We start from the raw sequence: 22,062 nt of genomic DNA on the forward strand, positions 1-22,062 counted from the left end.
TTTTCAGAGGGTTGCCTCAAGGGACCACCTATTATTCTGTTCTCCTTAACTAGACTAGTTTATGCATGGGCTTAACATTATTCACGTGTGTTGAAATTAAACTATGTATTAACTCCCTCAGATCAACTGCAGATCCTTGCTTTTATTGAAAATGATCTAATCACCGAGAAAGTCAGTGGATTGGAAATTTGTAAACCAGCTGAACTATCTTTAATGGCATTCCTCCACAGAGGAATGAGTTTTCAAAGCTGAAATGCTATATACTGTGTTGCTTCAGCTTTGTAACACGTGGGTACACGACTAAAATACTGGGTCTTCTCTGGTGGGGAAAAAATACTTGGACATTTGGAGAGCATGGAATTAAGGAAGAAGCAGTGCAACAGAACAAAGTCTTTTAAGGAGAAAGGATAACCTTTCAGCCCAGATGCTATTTACTGCTCCATGAGAACAGAAGAACAGTGATAAATCACCTATACAGAGGATAGTTGGGAACAATTTCAGAACACCTTCAAAAGCATGCCTGAACAGACATCTTCAAAGTCTTTTTCCAAAGGCAACAGCATAGTTTGCTCATATATATTCTTCGTTAAAGATGAAGAAGCATTTCCCTCCTAAGCTATCATGTCCATCAGACAAGCTGTAGCTGACCTTCTGAAGGCATGACCACAACAGAGTGCCGGGGGAGCACACACAAGTAAAAGCAGCAAAAATACTCCTAGGATGGGTAAAGACAGGGACAGTGGCAGAACCTTATGAGGAACTCGGGGCAAGCCTCCTTCACGTGAGCAGGACTCCAACCATGGATAAATATCCTGGCTGTTTTTCTCACATTATACTAACCTTGGTTTCACAAACTGTGCTGGAGGGCAGGTTAGCTCTCCAGAGCTGAGCATACTCCTACTTCCTGGACAAAGCCCCAGATGCAGCTGCAGTCACGCTTGTAGTGTGCAGGCGATAAACTGACAAAGATTTGAAACACCTCTGAAAAGAGCTCATGTGAAGGAGACAGATTCTGAGACTGCTGATAACCAGACAGTCCCTGAGCCAATACCACCTACTCATGGTTATGCAAAGTGAACTGGAACAGAAAAAAGGAGAGAAAGAAAAGTATGGCAAAGGCATATCCAGAAAAAAATCTTTCAAAAAGCTAAAAAACCTCTGACCACTTTGCCAGGGAATCCCTGTGGTGAGCTCAATGCTATTCCAGAGGGGAAAGCAGGACACATACAGATAGGTGTGCATGCATGAATGCTGCTCCTGGTCTTATTTGGGTGAGGAGGCAGAGCCTAGCAGGAACAGCTTGACTAGTCACCAGGCATGAGGAGACCAGTGAGAGATGGGCAGTTTGCAAGGGGGAAAAAATGACAGGCTCACCACTGGCAGGATCTGAGAAAAGTCAGCGACAAAAAGGAAGTAACAATTTACTCATTCACTTTCCTCCTCCAAATTAGAGAACAAGTAATTTCCAAAATGCCTACTGGGAATTAATTTCACGGCATCCTTGACTGCAACAGTAACAGGCATAAAATGACACTAAGAAAGGAAGAAGAATCAACAAGAATGTAAGAAGATATGCTTATGGTGGGGGGACACACAAAACTATCTACATCATAAACACATTTCCTTCTTCTGCATGATACACAACCAGCTTTCATAGGAGCCAGCTGAAGTGGTATTATAATGAAATACTAAGTATGAGATAAAGAAATTGTATTACCCAGAAGACTTAAAGAGACCACACTTTTCTTAACATATTTATGCTGAAAATTGTATTCCTGATCTCCAAAGCAACAGTGTCCAGAAATCGTTACACCTGGTTTGTCACCCAGGCTTGAAGAAATCTGACTATTGATAGCTATTTTGGAAAGTCATACTCAAATGAAGATTGCAGGGCTTCTTTCAATAATGGAAGCTATGCAGTGGTTTTTATGACTGGTCAGTCGTGTCACAAAAAGCTGCTCTTGACTAAAAGAGCATGAATATTAATGGCTTATAAATAAAAGCCTTTAATGTATGTGAAATATGAAATTAGCTTTTCCTGAATGCTCACATCAGCAGGATTTGATTTCCCAAAAGTTCATAAAAGGACTGTAAAAAGGAATGGTCAGGGCCACGTTCTACTTTTCCTCCACAGTATTTGCACATTAACAGTTTGCTGAGCCTTGCAAAACCAAAGTACACAGCCGGTATTTTCTACAACCAACACTCAAATTCTGCACACAGGCTGAGAGGCAAGTAGCAACAGTACAATCCATCCCCTTCCAAAGTATTTCCTATGAACCTGGCCCCCCAAATGAGCTTCATGAACCTCTCCTCGTGTCCCTGTTTGGCCTTCAGGAAATGGAAACAATACCGTTACAACAGTTCATTCTGCTTTCTTACAAAGAGAGATGGCCGTAACTTTACGAGAGCTACTTTCATCACATAGGGACAAAGTGGATAGAGGAGCTCAATCAGAGAAATACACAGAAAAGAGAGGGAGAAAAGCACAGCACTGGAAGAAAAGAAGAGAGGGGGGAGTGAACTGTAAAAATGCCAGTACTATGCACACATACACACTTATAATGAAGAGTAAGGAAAGAAAAATAACAATTATTACATTTAAATAAAATATTAAGAGGCTAAGAAGCAAAAAGAAAAGGAAACATTTCAGGGGAAAACAAAAAACAGGCAGCACTACATTTAGTAAAGCCATTAAAACCATTAAATGGCTATCATCCTCTTAGAAAACTAACATTCCTGCCTGCAAATACTTGCACACACTCTTACACAGGAACGGCAAAATCTCAAGCCCTGAAAAGCACTTTGGCATGTGCTTAACTCTCAAGCTCCAAGTACTTCAGCTGACGTCAGTAAGAGTATTCATACATTGGAGACAGGCACGTGCTCTAGCAGCTTGCTGGATCGAAACTGAGGGTGCAGTTCCACAGGTTTTTTTAATCCACAGCAGAGGCAAAGAGGTCCTTGGGCCCCACTGCTCCCTTTACTGTGCCATTAAAAAGTCTTTGCAGGCTTGCACTGAAACCATGCCATTTAAAGATGAGAAGGTGTAGGAAAAAAAGCAGAGCATTGGCAGAAGTGACAATTTCAGTGACCCTATTTCACATGCAGCTCTTTGGTTGTATTGATATGGCCAAAGCACTATACCACGAATGAATGAGTCATGGAGTCACCACTGCTGACTTCGATGGTGAGAAAAAGGCATGTGATGCCACATCCTGCTCTTTCTATAATTACAGGAAACCTTGGGTTTTGTAGCTTCTTGATCTGACATGGTTTGCCCTTCTCACACTACTTGGAAACCTGAGGCAAAAATACATCAGCACTTCAGTTCACTTGTACATTCAATAGACACTAGTAGTTTTAACAAAAGAAGCAGCTATCTGAACTGTAGTACAAAATAAGACAAATAAAGCCAAGGGAAATTTCTGAATGAACTCCCTCCTGTAAGCAGGTCCTTATGCTAAGATGTAGAAAATAGAACAATACACTTGGCTTCACTTCCACAGTGGAGCTCTTGTATTGTGGGGTGAGTGTGTGGCTGTTGAATTAAAAAAAAAGTAGTAGTTCTTTTACCACATTTAGCAGTGGAACTTAGCCTCCAGTAGCACAGTTATCTTAATTTTATTTTCTTCCCCTTTTTTCTTCTCTTGTTTAAGTATAAAATTGTCCAAATCCTACTTAAGCAAGCATAACACATAACAGTGGTACATTTGTAATCCTCTTCTAACATATTTTAGCACTTTGGAAATTATTATGGCATTACCATGACCACAGGCACCAATACCTTCAGCTTCGTTTTCACCTGAGAGGCCTAACTTCATTTCAACGTTATTTAATATTCACCATGCTTCCAGCAGTAACACAGTACAGCAAAATCTAACCTGAACAACCCTTAGAATGGACAAGGACAGCTAATTTTGCTTGGTACAAAATAAAACATGTATCTTGACTCCTATTTAGTCATAATTTCACAGCCCACTGAAACTTACTCTATTGCTAACAGACGCAATCCTAGCCCTCCCTTGCCACTTCCTTGTGTGCCCCTGCAACACCTTCCCCAGATCAAGTATTTTTCCAGCTACATCACAAATGGCAATATTAAATGAATCCACATTAAAAAAATCAACTGCATTTTGTTAGTTCACTTTTAACCTGGAAAGTCCCCAATCTGTGGTGGGAATTATCCCCCAGTTACACATGTTGGCCTTCAGAAGACAGGGGGAACAGGCAGCCAGAGGGAATATTACACCACTCAGGAAGCAAGTCTGCAAGATGGCAATAGGCCATGAGAATTTTCAACATTATCACTACACTTCAAGAGGGGGTAAAAAAGTGACTATGAATCAGAAAACCACATCTCAGGCACCCATCTAGGTCATCCTTATGTGAAACACACTCACATTAAGGCCGGTCATTTGGAACACCACCCAAAACCAAACCACGTACAACACCAGGCTAGTTATCAGTCAACTTAAAAAACAATAATAGAAATCCTTCTTTTCACTTGGCTTTGAGTTTTATAAACTCAAATGTCTGGACCAAGTTTTGTAGGGCTCAAACCAAAACAGAAGCAGTTCTTTTTTTTTTTTCTTCCAGCTCAAGTTGAGTTAAGAAGTTAATCGATCTGGAACACGTGCAGGGTTGGAAATTCGTCTTGAAGGGGGTTTTATATGCACGCTGCAGCTGAGAGGTTTGGCTTACAACTTTGATGTATCAAAAAGAACTCTGTGGGACAAAATGGTTGAAAGTAATATCCATGATATAAAAAGGCAAGAAAGAAGGAAAGATATCCCTTCTCTAAATCACCCTTTGCCCGCCTGAAAGGTACCTCATAGAAAGAAAAAAACCTATAAACATATGGTGGTAGACTACATCACCTTAAAAGTCTAAATGCAATTTCTAGGCTATGTACTTTTTGGGCATAAAGATTCCCAGTTTCAGAACATCACAGAAAATTATATGCTAAATATAACAACTCATAAAAATAATGATAAGCATCTCAAAAGAGTGAGACACTGAACAGACTCTTGTCCAAGACTCATGGCTTCTGTCCACTTTAATAGTAGCAACCTCAAAAAATATTTGTACATTGCAATTGACTGGACCCACATGCTTTACATCTACAAGTTTGCCTTTGTATTTCTTAAAAATGCAGGCCATTCAAAAATGTAGCTAGAAAATCATTATTTAGCTGTTTAAATGGAGTTGTCAGGGTCCAGGGAAAACTGAATTCCTGTTACTGAGGAGCCTCAAAAGCTTACTCTTTTGGTTGGACCCCCCATAAAATGCAGCGTGACTAGCAGGATGCCTAGCACAAGACTGAAGTTTGCCCAAAGCAAAGATTTTTTTTATTCAGAAAAAAAATAAAGCATAATCCCTAAAGAGAAAAGAAAGTCCATCCTGTAGCATACAAAGGCAGGAAAGGACATAGAAGACCATCCTGTTCTTGTGGGCAGTGAAGGAAAAAACCGTCACATCAAAATGCCAGTACACAACACATCCAGAAATATTGTGAAGCATGTATCTCTACCCACTCACATAGATCTGTTTTAAAAATAGGCATGGAGTATGCATATAGCTGGTAATTTCTCCAAATTCACTCCCATCGTTCTTAATTTAAAAACACTAATCTGCAAGCAAAGCTAAAAATGAATTGCTTGCAATATACAGTTATCCTGACTTGGCTCAGACAACACAGTATCAAAGTGCAAAACTAAGATTAGTAGATTATGTCAGAATGAGCTCCCATGGTTTATTTTTTAACTTTATAAATATCGTTAGCCAGTCATCATAGTGTGTGTGTGCCAAAACACGCTAATCTCCCGCAACCATCACGTCATCCAAAAGATGTCAGACAAGCAAGGCAAGATTAAAGAACTGACAGCAGAGCACAGGGTCTTGAATACCACAAACCCTCCTGGAGCACAGCAGCAGGCCACAGTTTCTCAACTTGATTCTTATTTTTTGCATTTCTCCTCTAGCCTTTAGAAAGTAAAAGAAATACAGTAACAGTCACAGGTCCAAAGCCACCTTTTTGCAGAGCAAATCAAGAGAAGAACCTGGCACAAAAGGCCACAAGAAGCCATGCAGCAAAGATGAAGCAGATTACATAGGGGATACATTTAGAAAGGATTTAAGTCATGCCCCTCAAGTGATGTAATTACGAACTCTTCTGCGGGCATCATCACATTTCTGCTGAACTGATTTTAGCAGTGTCAAAATGTCTGAATGCAACTATAGCAATCCTTCAAGCACTAAACTGAACCTGACCAGAAACTACTCCGGCTCCATAGGCTTGGCCTAGATGCAGAAAGCATATGAAAACCCTAGTTTAGGCTCCTCATTTTGTTTTCAATGCATGTTTTTAACCACAGAATCCCATTTTTAGGCACAATTAAAGCAGGGTTTTATCCTCCAAATAAAAGTAAGGGATATTCCTTATGACACATTAGTCCGGGTGGGACAAGACATTTGCTGCAGAAGTGCTGAAGCAGCTTCACATGCCACTCTTCCTCTCGTGTACCAGTGAAATGATCATTTCCACCTGGGCCTTTTTTTTATCTTGCTTCCACACTCAGCCAAGCAGGTCACTCCAAAAGGCTTTCTGCAGCAGCATAAATTAAGCCAATAAACTTGGCACGGGAGCAGATGGGGGGGCACTCACAGCATCCGTCTGCTCGCAGACCAGGGAGCCGTGATCCCCAGCCGAGAGCCTCGAGACACGGCATTCAGCGAGGCCCTGGTCTCAGCCACCGCTCAGCTTTGCAGCTGATCATGGCCACGCTTGCAGAGCAGTGTTTTACAGCTTCAGACCCTTCATCTGCATAGGGAAGGGATGGACAAAAATAAAGGCCACGCGAAGGGGAAAAGAGCTAGCAAATTTTCAAACAAGACCTCACTGCTATAATTAAAGGGTTTATTCCTTTCCCACAGCCCACCACTGGAAATACCAGGCCTCTGTCGGATTACTGAAGGAACAACATCAGAACAGGATGTCATTACACGAGGGAAAGTGTGAAACCCGAGCAAGTGAAATGGCAAACAGTTTTAAACCTTCTACCTACTGATTCATTGAGGAAATGTTTTTGTGACTGACTGAAATAAACCCACCCCTCCAAATGAAAACCAAGAGTTCCCAAATAAAACCCGCCCATTAAAAAACCAAGAAGGATCACATCCAATATTCCCAGAAGTAATAAGCCAGCAAAACAACCAACCTATCCAAGATCTAAGAGAACACCAAATACATTTTGGCAAACATATTATTTCCTCTATCTGAAATTCAGCACCAAGTAATCCTCACAAGCTAGACCTGAATTTTACAAGTGATTTGCAGCTTTCAAGTTTCCTGGTGGCTTCCCAGCACTTAAAAATGCTTTAAATAAAAAACAGTAGTTAAGTATAAAAAGTATATGTGTACCATACTCCATCACTTACTTGGACATGAAACTCCAGGTACAATTTACCCTTTTCTCTAAAGACCTAACAAAAGGTTATAAAAACTATCAACTGAAGTTTTGGCCTGTAGTGCAGGGACATTTAGGGCCATCAGCATCAGGAAACACTTAAGGGAAGTTCAGGTTTGGCAACACTGAAATTTGCATTATTAGACTTGAATGTTAATGTCCTGTTAATCTTACACAGAGGCAGTCAAATCCATCAGCACTATTGTTTTCAGACTGTCTGCCCACTAAGGCAAACAATGCATCATTTACACTTGGTTTACATTTATAGTTGGGAAGAAAGCCACGCAAAGGACTAAGGGGGAAAACCAGAATGTTTTAAATGCAAATTTGGATTTAGAAGAAGCATGTATTCCTCTGCAAATTCCACATCTGCTAGATCACACAAAAGCTGGGTGTTTGCAATAAAAAATAATAAACGTGTTTCTGCTTTTTTTTTTCTACTTAAAAATTACCTTTAAAGCCTCCCTTTCATTTGACTGCTGCAAACTGGAAACTTTAGAAACGAATGCAGCTGGTCTTTCCCCTCTGTCAAGTTCAAGTTGATTGAATTCAGTCACTATACAATAAAAATGGCCAAAATCAACCCCTATATCAACCCCAAAAAAACAATTTCCTTCCTCCTCAAGAACTTTCGGATATGTTCAAACCAGGAAGTAACAGTAACGTGTAAAAACAAAATACAAACTTTAATCGTGGAGTCTCTTTAGCTTCTAACTATGAGATTTAAAAATTGACCTACTTTATGTAATACTCACACAGCTGAGTCATCACAGTATCAACTGGTCTCTATCAGCTGCAGAGTATGATGATCACTGAAAAGAAGCATCCATAATGAAATGCCTCTTTTATTTTATTATTATGCTAAAAATGAAATGATAATCTAACAGTCCAGACCATAACTGAGGAGGGGAAAAATTTTTAAGAAAGCTGGAACTGCAAAAAGTGGTCCCTGTAATGCAGATGCCGTGCCTTGTAGTAAAAGCCTGTAAGCTACAGGACAGAATATTGGACAAGGCAGCAGAAATACAGATTAGTTCCAACTCTGCCGCTGTTATAGCATGTAGCTTCAGGCAAGTAATTTAGACTTCTTTGTTTTTCATCAAACAATAAAATGGAGGGAATGCTACTGCCTTACAGAATCAGCTGACGTTTATACCACACTTTAGCATATGCATAACATTAACTGGTACTTTATATCTACAGAAAACGAAAGGGTAATATGTTTTTAATGCTGGCTTAGTAGGCCTCATAAGAGAAGGTGGAAGTGCTTAATGAACATTAGAAACTCTTCACAGGAGCCTTGATTCATTGTAATTCACTCTGGACAGCATATTACACAGACTCCTGGCTTGCAGTCCATCAGAGTGAGCAGGAGTCCATTAGTATCTCAGGGCAAAGCATCTGTTGATAGAAAATATTCATTTAAAGAAAAAAAAGTATTTTAATTACTAGTTTCTACTTATGCACTACCCTATAGCTACTTACAACGTAATGTTGTAGTCTCTCAAGAGATCAGGAGGAGGTTAAGAATCCTTAAGTTTTACATAAAGGGGAGAAAAAAAAGACTTGAGTGTGCTATGCTGCTGGAATTGTTACTGCAAGCCTATAAGAAAGCCCCAGAAGGTGATGTGAAATAAGATGCAATGTACCACCTCTGCTGCCTACAACATATTTACATTATTTCTTGTAGAAAGTAGTCAGACTTAAAGCCTGCTGTCAGTTGTGGGGCTGCAGGAGAGAAATGAGGAAACTCCCACAGAAAAAAAGAAAAAAAAAAGCAGGGTAGGAGAGTCCGGCTGAAGCCCTGGAGTGCCCAGCGTCAGGCCCCTGCACAAATACCCCTGACGCAGAAGGAGGTGGTGGTGCTGCACGGTCACCATCACCCCAAAACTCCCTGAGCCTGCTCCAAGCACAAAGGCTGCAGCACTCACAGGAGCTCTTCTCAGATGTCTGCAGCATGCTAATCCTAGCAGGGCCTTGCGGGCCCTCTGTCTGAGGGGCTTACCAGGCCATTGGTAGGTGAAGCATGTCACCTCATGGCAGACTACAGGAGTTTTACTTCTACAAGGACAAGGAAACGAATCACACGAGGCAACAGAACCGACATTACTTCTTAATTATATTTTACCATCTGCTACCGTGGCAGAACCATGCAGGTATTTCAAGGCAGTAAACCAGGTCTGATACCCTGAGACCTAAGCCAGCAAAAACAGAAGATTTGCTATTCAGAATCACAAAACCAGGCAGAAAAACACACCTGTGAAATTACGCTTAAGACTTCAAAGCTTTTCATTTAAGAACTATTAATTCCAAGCGCATACTGAACGCAGTCTGGCTTCTCGGCGGATGCTTTACAAAGCTGTCAGTTTTCTGAGGCTTGAGCCAAAAGGCAATATTTGATATGTAAAGATGTTTGAGAAGGAGGAGGGTAAAGTGAGAAGAAAGAGTTGTATGAGTCAGCCATGGTTCTTTTAAAAATTAAGTGATAGCGTTTTTAAATCACAGGAAAAAAAGATGCATACACGGATTTCCTCATTCCTGGGTTACCAGTCACGAAAGATAACACTCCCAAAGTTTAAGAGAACTTTCAATTGTGACCACTTACGGAGTGGGGAGCAGAGCCCGCGATGGCAGCCCACAACACACAGGCTTTACTCCATTGTTCTCACCACCTTCTTGTTTTCGGAATTCATTTTGCGAATGCCGAAAAGAAGAAAGGGCAGCAGCAGCCTGAACAGGCTCTGCTCCCGATACCACAAGACCAGGTTAAAGCCAGGTTGGACGGGCTCTGAGAAACACGGTCTAGTCGAAGGTGTCCCTGCCCACCGCAGGCAGCTTGGAACTGGATATTCTTTAAGGTACACCCTTCCACCCCAAACCGATCTGCGACTCTGATTCTATGACAACCCGCAGCGGTATGAGAGGAGCGGGGCCACAAAGCACCACTTGGTGCCTGTGCGGCTGGGGGCGGGCAGGCAGCTCCTCACGGCGGGGCATCACCTCCGCGCTGGGGACACCAGGGACCCGGGGCGGCCAGCAGGGCCCGACACCGGGACCATTGTTCCGGGAACAGGCGAAGCCTTTGCTGACACGGGCGAGGAGGAGGAGGAGGAGGAGGAGGAGGAGGAGGAGGAGGAGGAGGCGGCGGCGGCCGTACTCCGCCGGGCTGCCGTAGCGCCCGAAGGTCAGGGGCAGGAGGCGACGTGCCACCACGCGTGTCGCCACGGGGGCGACGTGACCGGCGCTCTCCTCCCACCTCGCAGCCCGAAGCGGGCAGGGCGGCCCCGCACCTGCTCACCTGGCCCGGGCCGCCCCCTCCCTGCCCCCCTCCTTCCCCCCCCCCGCGGAGGCGCCGAGAGCTGCCCCGGGGGGCCCCTCCCCCCCCCCCCCCCCTGGCTCGGACGTCACGGGGGGGGGGGGGGGGGGGGGCCGGGGGGCGGGGGGGGGGGGGGCGCCGAGGATTGCGCGGCGCGCAGGCCCGTCCCTTTGTGACGTCACGGGGAGCGGGGCGAACCTGGCCGGGCGGCGGCGTGGCCGGCGGCCCGCGGGCTCCGCCACAGCCACCACAACCTGTTGCTGCTGCTGCTGCTGCCGCCACCGCCAGCGCGCCCCGCCGGCACCGCCGCCCCCTGCCAGAAATGAAAACGGGGAGGGGGGCGGAGGGAAAAGAGAGCGGGGTGGGGGGGGGGGGAGAAGGGTTAAATGAAAGCGCCGCCGCGAAGTTGTGACCGCGGGAGCACCACGGCACATTGTCCGCCCCCGTCCCTCCTGCCTTCCTCCCCCGAGAGCCGCGCTCGCACCCCCTGCCCCACGGTGCGGGAGCGGCGCCGCATTGTTCGCCTCGGCGAGCCCGTGGAGAGCCGGGGTTTGGGGCGATCTCTCCCTTTTCCTCTCCCCCAGCTTTAATTATTAACACCGCGGTTTCCTCCCCCCCACACGTCCCCCCCCCCGCCCCGCTTTTGTCTGCCTGCCTGGGAAACGTGGACGCCTCGCGTGTTTCGCCACACTTTCCACCCGCCGTTCCCGTTTCGATGCCATAGTTTAAACTCGCCGGCCCCGGGCTCCCCTCTCCTCTGCAATGCGGATGTATTTTAATTCGGAAATTTAGGGGGTGCAGGAGCGGGGGGGGGGGGGGGGGGGGAGGGGGGGGGGGGGGGGCTCTGAAAAAACCCGCCCCCCCCCCCCCCCCCCCCAACACACATACATCGTTCCACCACCACCACCCCCGGGCAGCGTTTCAGCGGGGCGGGCAATCGATAGCGGGCAGTCAGCTGGAGTCAACTGCAGTTTTTACCAAATCTATATAATAGCGAGGGAAAGTGTCCCGAAGGTCACCCTCCCTGCCAAGGAACAACCCCTCTCTGAAAGAAATCGGCGCAGGCGACAAGACACGATATAACCTACAACTTTTAAAGCCTCGCATCAAACATACCCAGAAGCGAGGATTCCTAATTTTGGGGGAGGCAGAGGGGGGGACAATATACATATATATACGTACAATTTTTAACGTTCACATAAAAATAATTATTCGTTCTACTGCATATATGGATAATCCCCTTCGTTTTTCCAAACGAAAAGAAAAACTGCCCCGTGCCAATCAAAACGTAACTGGAGCACGAACAAAAATCTAACTACCCATCCACATTTATATGTTTAAAGGATTAGACAATTACAAGGGATTGGTTAAGCGGCTGAATAAAGAGAGGCAGAAATACAGCCCGGGCTGCGCTGGATTAGCCCAAATTTTCGAGCCATCATAATGAATTATTTTTAAAACTGTACCGAGCCATTTTCCTCATTATTCCGGTCAATCCCTAGGAACGCGTTGCCCGTAAGGCGATCCCCAGCTGCTCCGGCGTCTATCGCAAGGCAGAGCAGCCGAGGATCACACACAGGAGATGGGATGTGGTACTGCGAGAAACCAGCTCGCCATAACCAGACACTCGGTTTCAACTTAAAGGGCTTCCAACAACCACCGCCGCCGCTTCACGAGACGGGGATAGACACACGTAGATCATTTAAAAAAAAAAAAAAAACAACACAACCAAAACCCGACCAAAAAAAACCCCCAAACAAATCTCTCTTCGCATGCAAAAGCGCAGAATTAATAAAACCACTTGAAAATGCAGTTCGGTGACATTATCGCAGCAGCCCCCCGCGTTTCATCTAAAACTAGATTATGATTGTGTCATTTGAGGTCAATACATTTATTCACCGGAGGAATCGCTACACAAATCTGGTTTTATAACCAAACTGGATAGGCTTGCCCGTTAAAAGGGGCCTCTGAAACTCCCCCACCACACCACAGAAAAAATCAAATTCAGCATCACATTTGTTCCCAAAGCCTTAGAGCTGCAGGATTAGCTATAAACTTGACATTCACTGCCATTTCCTAAAACTGGGAGTCAAACGATATATGTTATGACCACTTACGTATTTCTTTTGAATTATATTCCTCTTGGGTCTTTCTTTGCTCATTCTGGTATCCAAATTCTGATTGCAAAAGGGGACAATTGCTTCATGAATTAAAGCCGCGACAATTAAAAAAAAAAAAAAAAAAAATACCGAAAAAATCCAGGGGGGAGGGGGTTGTTTGTAGTGGTATCTTGTAATCCGACTTTCTTTCCTCACAATGTGATTCTCCTAGCAATAAATCCGAGAAATGGGGGACGGAAAAAAAAAAAAAGACGAATGCGAAGGAAACAAAAAAAAAAAAATTCACTTTAGTGAAGCATTATAATGGAAAATATCCCCCAAACACAAAAAAAACCGACGCCCTTGATATCCCCTTTTCTCTTTCTCAAGCCGCCTAAGCGATCTGCAGGTCCTTAGTGTCAGAGCTGTAGTTACATCTTGGAGGAGGAGAGGGGCCGGGAGGAGAAGATAAATAATCGGGACGTTGGAAGTCACGTTTGTGCCGCTGCAGCAGGGAAAGCAGCAGGGACAACTCCAGCAGCGGCGGCGGCTCCGGCGGCAGCAGCGGCGGCGGCGGCGGCAGCGAGGGCTGCACGCACCGTGTGTGTCTCCGCTCCTCCAGCTCCCCCCCTAACCAATGAGAACAGCTCTCCGCCAGCAACTTTAAATGGACCTGGCTCTCTTTTTTTTTTTTTTTTTTTAATATATATGTCTGCGTGTGTATGTGTGCGCGCGCGCGTGTATGTATGTATATATATATATAAATATATATATATATATATATATACACGGACACACGCACACACACACACATACATACATACACGGCTTAGGGCTCGCCCTCAATTCCCAACCAGGGCAGGAGCCGCAGCGCCGCGCTCAGCGCATGCAACAGGCCTCGCTGAACACTCCATGCGGGTCAAGCGTCACGCGCTTCCCTCTCCCACCCCCTGCCCCTCCTCCCACCTCCTTTCTTTTGGCATTTAAGCGCGGCCACCTGGCAGCCAAGGTCGCCGCGAGCTGTGCGCCGCAGCCCCAGCGCGGAGTTTTCCGACGGTCCCTCAGTGCGCAGCACGCTCGGTCGCCCTGCCCTGCCCCCTCCCCGCCCCGCAGCAGCCTCCCGCCTGCCAAGGGCTCTCCCTTCCGCTCCATCCTTGCGCCCGCCGCGCCTCCCCCGGGCTTGGGCACGCACCGGGGGCCCGCTGCGCTGGCAGCACCTGGAAGTCACGTTTGGCCGCGCAGGGCCCAAGAATTATCCTTGCTCGCGAGGAAAGTTGTAGTTCCCTCGCCACAAAATGGCGAACGGCGGAGAACTACACCTCCCGGCGTGCCCCGCGCGCCCGCCCGGCGATTGGCTGCGGGACGAGGAACCCCCTTCGCCACGCTCGTCCTTCTCCCCTCCCCCGCCTCTCTGCGTTGGTTTCCCCCTCCTGCTTGTTTCCCCCCCAGCCTCTACCACTGAGCGCCGCAGGGGGGGGGGGCTTGGGGGGGTCCGGGGGGGTTGCACGGCAGGAGGAGGAGAGCGAAGGGAAAGTTTATTGGGAATCGCTGACAGGGAGTGGGGAGGCAGGCAGGCGCCGCGGGAGGCTGCCGCGAGAGCACGGGGATTAATGTGTCTGGGTTGGGCTGGGAAGTGGCGGCACGAAAACTTTGTGTCTGTGGGCTGCGCCCGCCGAGGAGGCGGCGGTCTGGGTCTGCCGGACAGGCGGACAGACAGACCGCCGGCTGGACAGAGAGACCGCCTGCCGGGCGGGCGGGCGGTGTCAGCTCGGGACAGGCTGCCGGGCTGTGCTCTGCGAGGCTCGCCCCGTGTGTCTCCAAGGTGTCCTGAGGTCGCGCCTCCTCTGCTGCCGGCGCCGCCGCGCTGGGGCTGCCCCGCGGGACCTGGCCCGGTGGTCCGGCGCTCCCGAGAATAACCTCTCTGTGTGGATGGATGTGTGCTTTCAAATCCCGCCGGAAGCTCGGCGGTTTCCCAGGAGCAGCGGCCCGTCCGCGCCGAGAGCTGGTGCCGAGGCCGGGCAGCGCCGCCCTGCCCCATCCCCGGCGGGATCTGCGACGGGACCCGCCGGGCGGCACCTGGAAACCCGGTGTCAGTGAGAAATCCTGACATTCGATTAAATTATTTTTTTCCCCCTTAAGTTAAAACAAAAAATAGTAGGAAACTGGGTGCGAAGTGGAAGGTGCATCTTCAGTGAAAACCCAGCAGTTCTTTAATGGCGGATTAAGATGTTGGAGGAAATCCAGAGGAGGGTCAGGGAGTTGATAAGAGAACTGGAGCACCTCCCCTTCAAAGACATGCTGAGAAAGTTGGGGCTGTTCAGCATGGGGAAGAGGAGGTTGCGTGGAGACCTCACAGCAACCTTTCAGTATCTGCAGAGGACCTACATGGAAGCTGGAGAGGACCTCGTCGTCAGGAAATGCAGTGATAGAACAGGGAATAATGGGTACAAATTGAAAGGGGAAATTTAGGTTAGATATTAGAAAGACATTTTTTACTGTGAGAGTGGTAAGACGCTGGAACAGATTGCGCAGGGAGGTTGTGGATGCCCCAACTCTGGCACTGTTCAAAGCCAGGTTGGGTAAGACCTTGAGCAACATGGTCTAGTGGGGTGTCCCTGCCCATGGCAGAGGATTTGAGACTAGATGATCTTTAAGGTCCATTCCAGCCTCTTAACATTCTATGATTACATTTACTCCAGGGACAGGGAAGAAAGAGAGTCATTGATGATCTCCCTGGTGAGGTATCACCATACCCAGTGGCCATTTGTACTTTTCTGTACAACTCTGGGATAAACTCTGAGGTGAGGTACCTCTATGCTAATGCTTATATATTTATATAGTTATGTATTTAGGTAACACTAGGGACTTCATGCTGTCTTCCACATGCGGTTTTTATGTTCAGATCCTTTCTGGAGAGTATTTTCTTTGCTGTGTAGGGGTGAAAATTTCTGTGCAAGGCTCTTGAGTGGCAATGCTCAGGCAATGCTTGAGTGGCAAAACTCAGGAAAGCAGGAGACACAGAACTTGCCAGAACCTCATTCACTGATTCCTAGTCTTCTGTCTTCACTGTGAGGCCATCCTTCCTCACTTGTGTAGATAAGCTAGCATTTTGTTCTCCCTTTACCTTAGAAATATGCAAATCATGTTTAAGACACTAAATAGAAAAAATAAGCTATGTCATGATTTCTTAGTTTTTCCTTCACTTCTTCATGCTTACTGCTAATTATTTTGGGACATTTTTCCTAGTCTTGTGTAATAATAAAATGGCGTACAAAATGATCTCTGTGTGCTTGGCCTCATCCAAAATCAAGCTTTTATGGTAATACTACTTGTGATCAAGTTAGTCTTTTACAGCCTTTTCTTTAGGCCTTCTGTAGGAAAATATACATTATTTCTAAGTGCAAGTCTGAGGAGAGTATTTTGTTCCTTTAAATTGGAAATATGCACACTTCTTGGATTGTTTAACTTTCTACCCTCACTTATTTTTATTAAGGTGTTTATGTAGCATGAAGGTCTAGGACATAATTGGAAGAAAATGCTTTTGTCTTAGGTGCTCTTTGATTAACAATGGTGAGTCTGTGATTTTCCAAGAGACATTTTGGAAAGCCCAAAGAGACAAAGATTCATGTATTTCTGGGTCAAGAATTGAGCAGAATGGTTCTTGTAGAAAACCTACCTGGCTTTTCTCAAATAAAATGAGGTAGCAAAACCAACTATTCCCCTCCTTACTTTGAAGATTACTTCCTGAATGTCCTTAAAGTCTCGGTGTGTTGCTATGTTTGCTGCTGGCTTTTGTGCCATGTGTTGAACAAGAGCTTCCTGTCAGTGCAAACTAATGAATTTTCTTCTTGAGGCTGCGTGGCAGAAACCTTTCCCTTAGATCCGTGACTCTATTTATATTTGTGTTCTGTTATACAGAGCGTTGTATTATGCACATGCTGAGTATCATGTATCCGTGGTGGTTCTTGCCTTTCAGTTCTAGCTTATGTGCATTTTGGTGACTGACCTTTTAAATATTCAAGCTGAACTGGTTTACTGTACTCGTTTACATTTTTAATTAAATGCTGTTACAATAGTACTTAGTATCACAGGTTAACTGCTACTGATATCAGTGTTTGCCATTACATTTGATCACTTTCTTTCTTTTTTTTTCTAATTTGATAGCAAGTTTCATCCTGGTCACTTCCAGCTATAACTGTACCTTGAAGATGTTTGAGAGGTGACTAACATTAGAATGGTAGAGTTTCCTTGTTTTCATCTCATTCATTTCTTCGTTGTAAGAAATCCTTTTACAGGAATTACACACGTTTATAAAGGAGTCTCCAAACTGGGTTTATATGATCTATAGTTAGTTTTTAATCACTGTCCAGTGTCAACCTTTCCAATAACTTGCAAAGCCAGAACGGGTACATTGATGATACTATTGTTCAAAAAGATTTGGGTTTTTTTGGGGGGTGGGGACTTTTTGGGGTTTTTGGGAGGGCAGTGATGATATTGTGGATTTGTTCTTTGCATGAGCATAACACATTTTATGCATTGTGCATTTGGACTTGTGCATACTAAGCATCTTAGGTGTGGTTATCTCTGAGCAAGAGGTGAAATATGGTCATCTTCTAGCATATAAGATAATCTTCTAGCATGCAGTTCAGTGAAAAGTGAGAGGAAATTTCATTAAGAAGGAACCTTGGTGATACCTCTCCAGCTACTACAACTTTCATAATACTTGTCTAGTTCACATCTCAATGAAGATCAAATCCCTTTGAGGTTATAGGAAAAGAACATTCATCCTGTCTGACTTACATATGACTGCACTTTTTTTTTTCTTTTTTTTTTTTTTTCAATCAGGGACTACTGCTTTTGACACTTTCAAACTTAAAGAGAAGGTGTGTATGCAGATTGGATTGGGGTGTACTCAGAGTTCTGGTGCAAGATTTTTAGTAAACTATTGTGAAAGGTCCTGGTATGGGTGCTGGTCAAAACAAATAAAGAAGAATATTTAGTTCTTCAGGAAAATGAGGATTTACTAAAAATCAAAGCACAACCATTTAAGTTTTTCTTTTCTTATTTCTTCTTTTTGGTCAAACAGATAAAACAATAGGCACAAGCAGTACAGGGAAGGCAGAAAGAACATGGGGTGAATTCAAGAGCCATAATTCAACAGTCAGCAAACAAAGGGCATGATGCCAGACAAGTTCAGCCATAAAGGAGCCTTGTCTTGGGGGCAGGCTGTGATTGTTTGTGGACAGATGGCTGCTTACCAGTTAATAAAAATAACTTCTGGATACCCTTTCTTCAACTGTGTTGTGTTTACCTGAATTATGCCTGCCTCAGAAAAGATAAGATTAAGTTTTCTAGTGCTGAATAGGTTTTCTGCATCTGAAAGGGATACAGATTTGAATTCCAAGATCTTATCTCTTGTGTGGAAAAAAAGCAAAATGTTTTGTACACCGAGAAGTGTTAGGGTGGGAGAGGGTCGATAGTTTTGCCCTGCTGGATACAGAACATGCTTTTAGCCCTAGAATCAGGTTGGCCATCTGCAGAGATGCAATAATGCATGGGGGATTCTTGGACTTTTCTGAGGTTTGAATAGCTTCTGGAAGCTTGATAGAGTAGGTAAAGAGACTTTAAAAATGGACCCCCAGGTTTGTAAAATTGAGGTATGTTCCTATAGATTAGCTTTTTCTGCCATTAATGATGACATCATTTATGTGTAGCACATTTTGTTTTGTGTTTGAGAAGACGGAACTTTACCACACGCACATGACTCTTTCCTGTAGCAGGTGGAAGCACATGGAGACCATCAAAGGCCTCTGCCAATAGATAACTTGCCACTGGCTTGAGTTGCTGTCTAGACCTGACATTCCAGTTTCCACACCTTCCAGTTGGGGTTCCCTTCCACTTTCTGTCATGCTTTACATCCTATCTGTCCTGTACTCATATTCTGCTTTACTGTTTTGCTTTGGTCTTAAAAGCCCCATAGCATGTTAAAGCAATATTGGAGTGGAATATTAAAGATATCGTTGCAATACATATCTAAGAGAAAAACAGCTACTTCTGTGAGTGGTTCCCTTGGGGAAGAGGGAAGTGGAACTTCCTTTTATTTCTTCCCATGGGGAAATAGAGATGTGAGTAGCTGATTGCTAGCTATCAGTTTGGCCACTTCCCCACAGCTTTTTTCACATGTTAAATATATGCATAAATGAACACATTTTTGTTAAACATACACATAAAATGCAAACATAATGACCATGCAACATAGTAAGCCAGTGTACATGCAAGGTAGTGTGGGTCGAAGGGTTTCCCAACAGCAGCTTCCATCATGCAGTTAAGCTCTACTTGTGTAGTGGATTCTGTATGCACAGAGAGGCCGGATTCATGCACTGCAGATTTATGCACGTGATTTAAAGTCCTCTGAGTAATTGAGACGTGGTGCCTAGCATCTCCAGGATCCTCAAAGCAGCCGTACATACACGTGCAGACAGACACTATGCAGATGGTCAGAGTGAAAGGATATTAAAGTGGCTAAGTTAAGCACTGAAAAGTTACCAAATGCCAGAATTGGGGAAATGCTTATGCAATCTTAATTCTATCCATACATCTATATATTGCTTTGTAATAATCTTAAAATAGACTACATACCTTTCCCCCCACCTCCATAGGATCATTGGGTTTTATTCAGTGTGTTAAGCAAGTCTGCTCTGGGGATGAATTAGAGTACATGCTGAAGGAGAGAGAGCATTGTCTGTTGAACTCTTACCCTCCTATGTTCCCGTGAATGTAAGAAGGGAAGACATAATCTCATTGTTAAGGCAGCTGAATGTTGCTTTGGAGAAGTTGATCCTCTGCCAAGGAGTGTGATGCTGGGTAAGCCATTTACATCAATCTTTTAATAGTGGCCAGGTCAGCACTACTAATTTGTACATAAATAGCTACAGTTGTGAGGTAAGTGATGAGTTGTGACTTGTGACCATCATAGCTCTTTGATCTGAATGTCCTAATGTGCAGGATACTTTGTTCTCCCACTTGAAAACGTAGAAGAGGAGATGGGGAAATAAATATGTCTGTGGTTGCTAAAGTGTTCCTGTTGTAGCTCTTGCATTGTGTTCCTCATTTTATAGGTTCTGTTAGGACTACACATGTGCATCTGCACCAAAGGCTGGTAGAAGCCTTTGAACACTCAAAGAAAATGCTTTCCTTAGTACTAGCAAGACCTGGGTTTTAGGTACTTCGAGACTCTTCAGATCTTAATTTCTGACTGCCTCAGCTTACAGTCTGTAAAATGGAACTAATATATTCCTTTAGCACTCAAAACTGACGGAAACATATTGCTTGTGGACTGTCATGATGTTCTCAGTGCAAGCACATCAGAAAAAGCACCACAAATCTCTTCATTTGGCTCTTTGTCTGCCTTTTCTCTATTGAATTTAGTACTATATTAGCCTTTCTTTCCTTTGAATTTTATTTCACTCCTTTTTACAACTGGCAATGTAAGGTTGCTTGTCCTTGCCACATTGTTCAGCATATACTGCAGTTTGCTCAGTTGCCCTGCATCTGTTGAGACATAGGACTGTGGGACAGTAAGCCTTGAGACACACAAGCTTGAACCAAATCCTCATAAGTACACAAGCTTGAACAAAAAATGTGAAATGGGTATGAACTTCTGATTTTGATTTGGTACAAGTTCCTGCACAAACTGTAATTTTGCTTAAATGTGAACAATTTTAGTTGAGTTAGTAATTTTAACAATTTCATTACACTGAAGTAAGATGCTTTTATGGAAATAAGAGCTCTATGAGGAAGAAGGGGAACAGCAGTGTCTTAATGGATTGAAGAGGGAGTGTAGAGAAATACTCCATCCTTCTTCCTCCTTCTCTTCTTTTTCCATCTCTTCAATGTGCTCATTCAAAAGTCTGTCTGTCTTCCTCGCTTCTCTCCCCCTAGCCTTATGAAGAGTATCATGCTTACTTTGAGCCACAGGGAAGATAAAGCTCATGTGACCAGTGCAGTCATGGTTGTGATCAAAAGACAGTGTTGGATCGATGGGCAAGGGGAGGCTCTTTTCTGTGGCCAAAAGAATCATGGGACAGTGCTGGAGCAGGGGAGGAAAAGATGACTACCTTGTCAGCATTTCATTGTTGGCAAGTGGCATGGGAAATGCAGGAGCAATTGAGAGGGGAGGGTGGAGGGTAGGACTGGAGTGAGTGCAGAACCAGGTAGGTTGTGAGAAGGGAGGACTGGAGAAAGGGGCAGGGAATAGGTAGATGGAAAGGAGCAAGGGCTAGCTTTGCTGTAGAAGTTGAGTCTGGTGATTTTGGAGGAGGAAGGTAAGAGGCAGCACAGGTTTTGGTGCTCCAGGGTGGGCCAGAGGCTCTAGAGATTCTCAGGTCAGCTAACACACCCCACAAACCTGATATTTACATGTCTCCCTTTCCTGTCTGCACATCAGCTGTCTGGGCAGAGCCTGTCTTCCAGGGCCATTTGCTTTAGCAGCAGGCAACATCAAGGCCTTTCTAGGAAAGAAATAAGGTTGTCTTATTTGAGGTGGCTTAATTTGCAAAGAGAGAGTACATATAGCTCTTGAGATGAGATGTAGCAAGCTGAAGCCCATCCTTATAGGCAGTAATAATGCTCCTCTTAAGCAGAGGACACACTCAGGTTTCCTGTTGGAAAAAAAAAGTCTCAGTTGCCCAGAGCTGGTTCCAGCTGATGAGTAGTGTGGAAAAGTAGTGAATCAGGCCTCAAGTTTGGCTACTAGTGCTGGCAGGGTCAGTACTGCTGGCGTCCAATTTACTAGCCAAAGTTTAGCCATAATTTTTCCTTCTAACTGACCATAAATTTCACACATTTGAAACATCATTTGTATTACAGCCAAGTAGAATTAATTTTGAGTACAGAGGAAGCTGTGTTTTTAATAAAAGGCCATCTTATAACTAATCAAGTAGCACAAACATAGTGGTATCTTCTGCTGAAAGAACAGAAGCAGCAAATTACTATTGTAGTCATAAGGAAGGTTATCAGACAATTTTGTATTTAATAACAGTATAGAAAAGGCCTGATCCTGTAGGGTGCTGTATGCTCTCCACTAGTTTCAATTTTTTTACCAGTTTTTGAGGTACCCTCACCACTACACAGAGTCAACACCTTGAAATCATTAGGCAAAAAGCAGAGTATAGGAAAT

The 22,062-nt window shown here is 44.7% G+C and overlaps 2 protein-coding genes across 6 annotated transcripts in view; one reads left to right on the forward strand and one right to left on the reverse strand.

The window, feature by feature from the left end:
- The window catches only part of JARID2 (jumonji and AT-rich interaction domain containing 2), a 215,967-nt gene extending 201,785 nt beyond the window's left edge, over nt 1–14,182 (reverse strand). The window contains exon 1 of one of the 2 annotated variants that reach the window (XM_027654202.1): nt 14,077–14,182. Coding sequence is in view for 1 of the 2 variants with exons in the window: in XM_027654201.1 (XP_027510002.1) it covers nt 12,903–12,947 (45 nt within the window). In the remaining variant the exon portion in view is untranslated. Of the gene's footprint in view, nt 1–12,902; nt 13,519–14,076 lie in introns of those variants that run through there. The other variant, XM_027654201.1, reaches the window with a different exon arrangement.
- LOC113952302 lies at nt 14,157–18,129 on the forward strand. 4 transcript variants are annotated; one of them, XR_003529504.1, is made up of 4 exons: nt 14,276–15,328; nt 15,584–15,685; nt 17,049–17,103; nt 17,971–18,129. XR_003529504.1 is itself a non-coding variant. In XM_027654208.1 (2 exons), exon 1 carries the CDS (start codon nt 14,180–14,182, stop codon nt 14,798–14,800), a length of 621 nt encoding a protein of 206 aa, XP_027510009.1. In that variant the 5' UTR covers nt 14,157–14,179; the 3' UTR covers nt 14,801–15,390; nt 17,049–17,061. The 4 variants fall into 4 exon arrangements, 1 of the variants encoding a protein (XP_027510009.1); XR_003529505.1 differs by lacking the exon at nt 14,276–15,328 and having other exon boundaries at nt 15,525–15,685; nt 17,049–17,121; XR_003529503.1 differs by lacking the exon at nt 14,276–15,328 and having other exon boundaries at nt 15,525–15,685.
- The last annotated feature ends 3,933 nt before the right edge of the window (nt 18,130–22,062 follow it).

Source organism: Corapipo altera, unplaced genomic scaffold, assembly GCF_003945725.1.
Source record: "Corapipo altera isolate COAL_440 unplaced genomic scaffold, ASM394572v1 60, whole genome shotgun sequence".
In the NCBI taxonomy this organism is placed as follows: Eukaryota; Metazoa; Chordata; class Aves; order Passeriformes; family Pipridae; genus Corapipo; species Corapipo altera.

Coding starts and splice junctions, on each gene's coding strand:
- LOC113952302 (XM_027654208.1), top strand. CDS start 14,180: ATGGCGAACGGCGGAGAACTACACCTCCCGGCGTGCCCCGCGCGCCCG.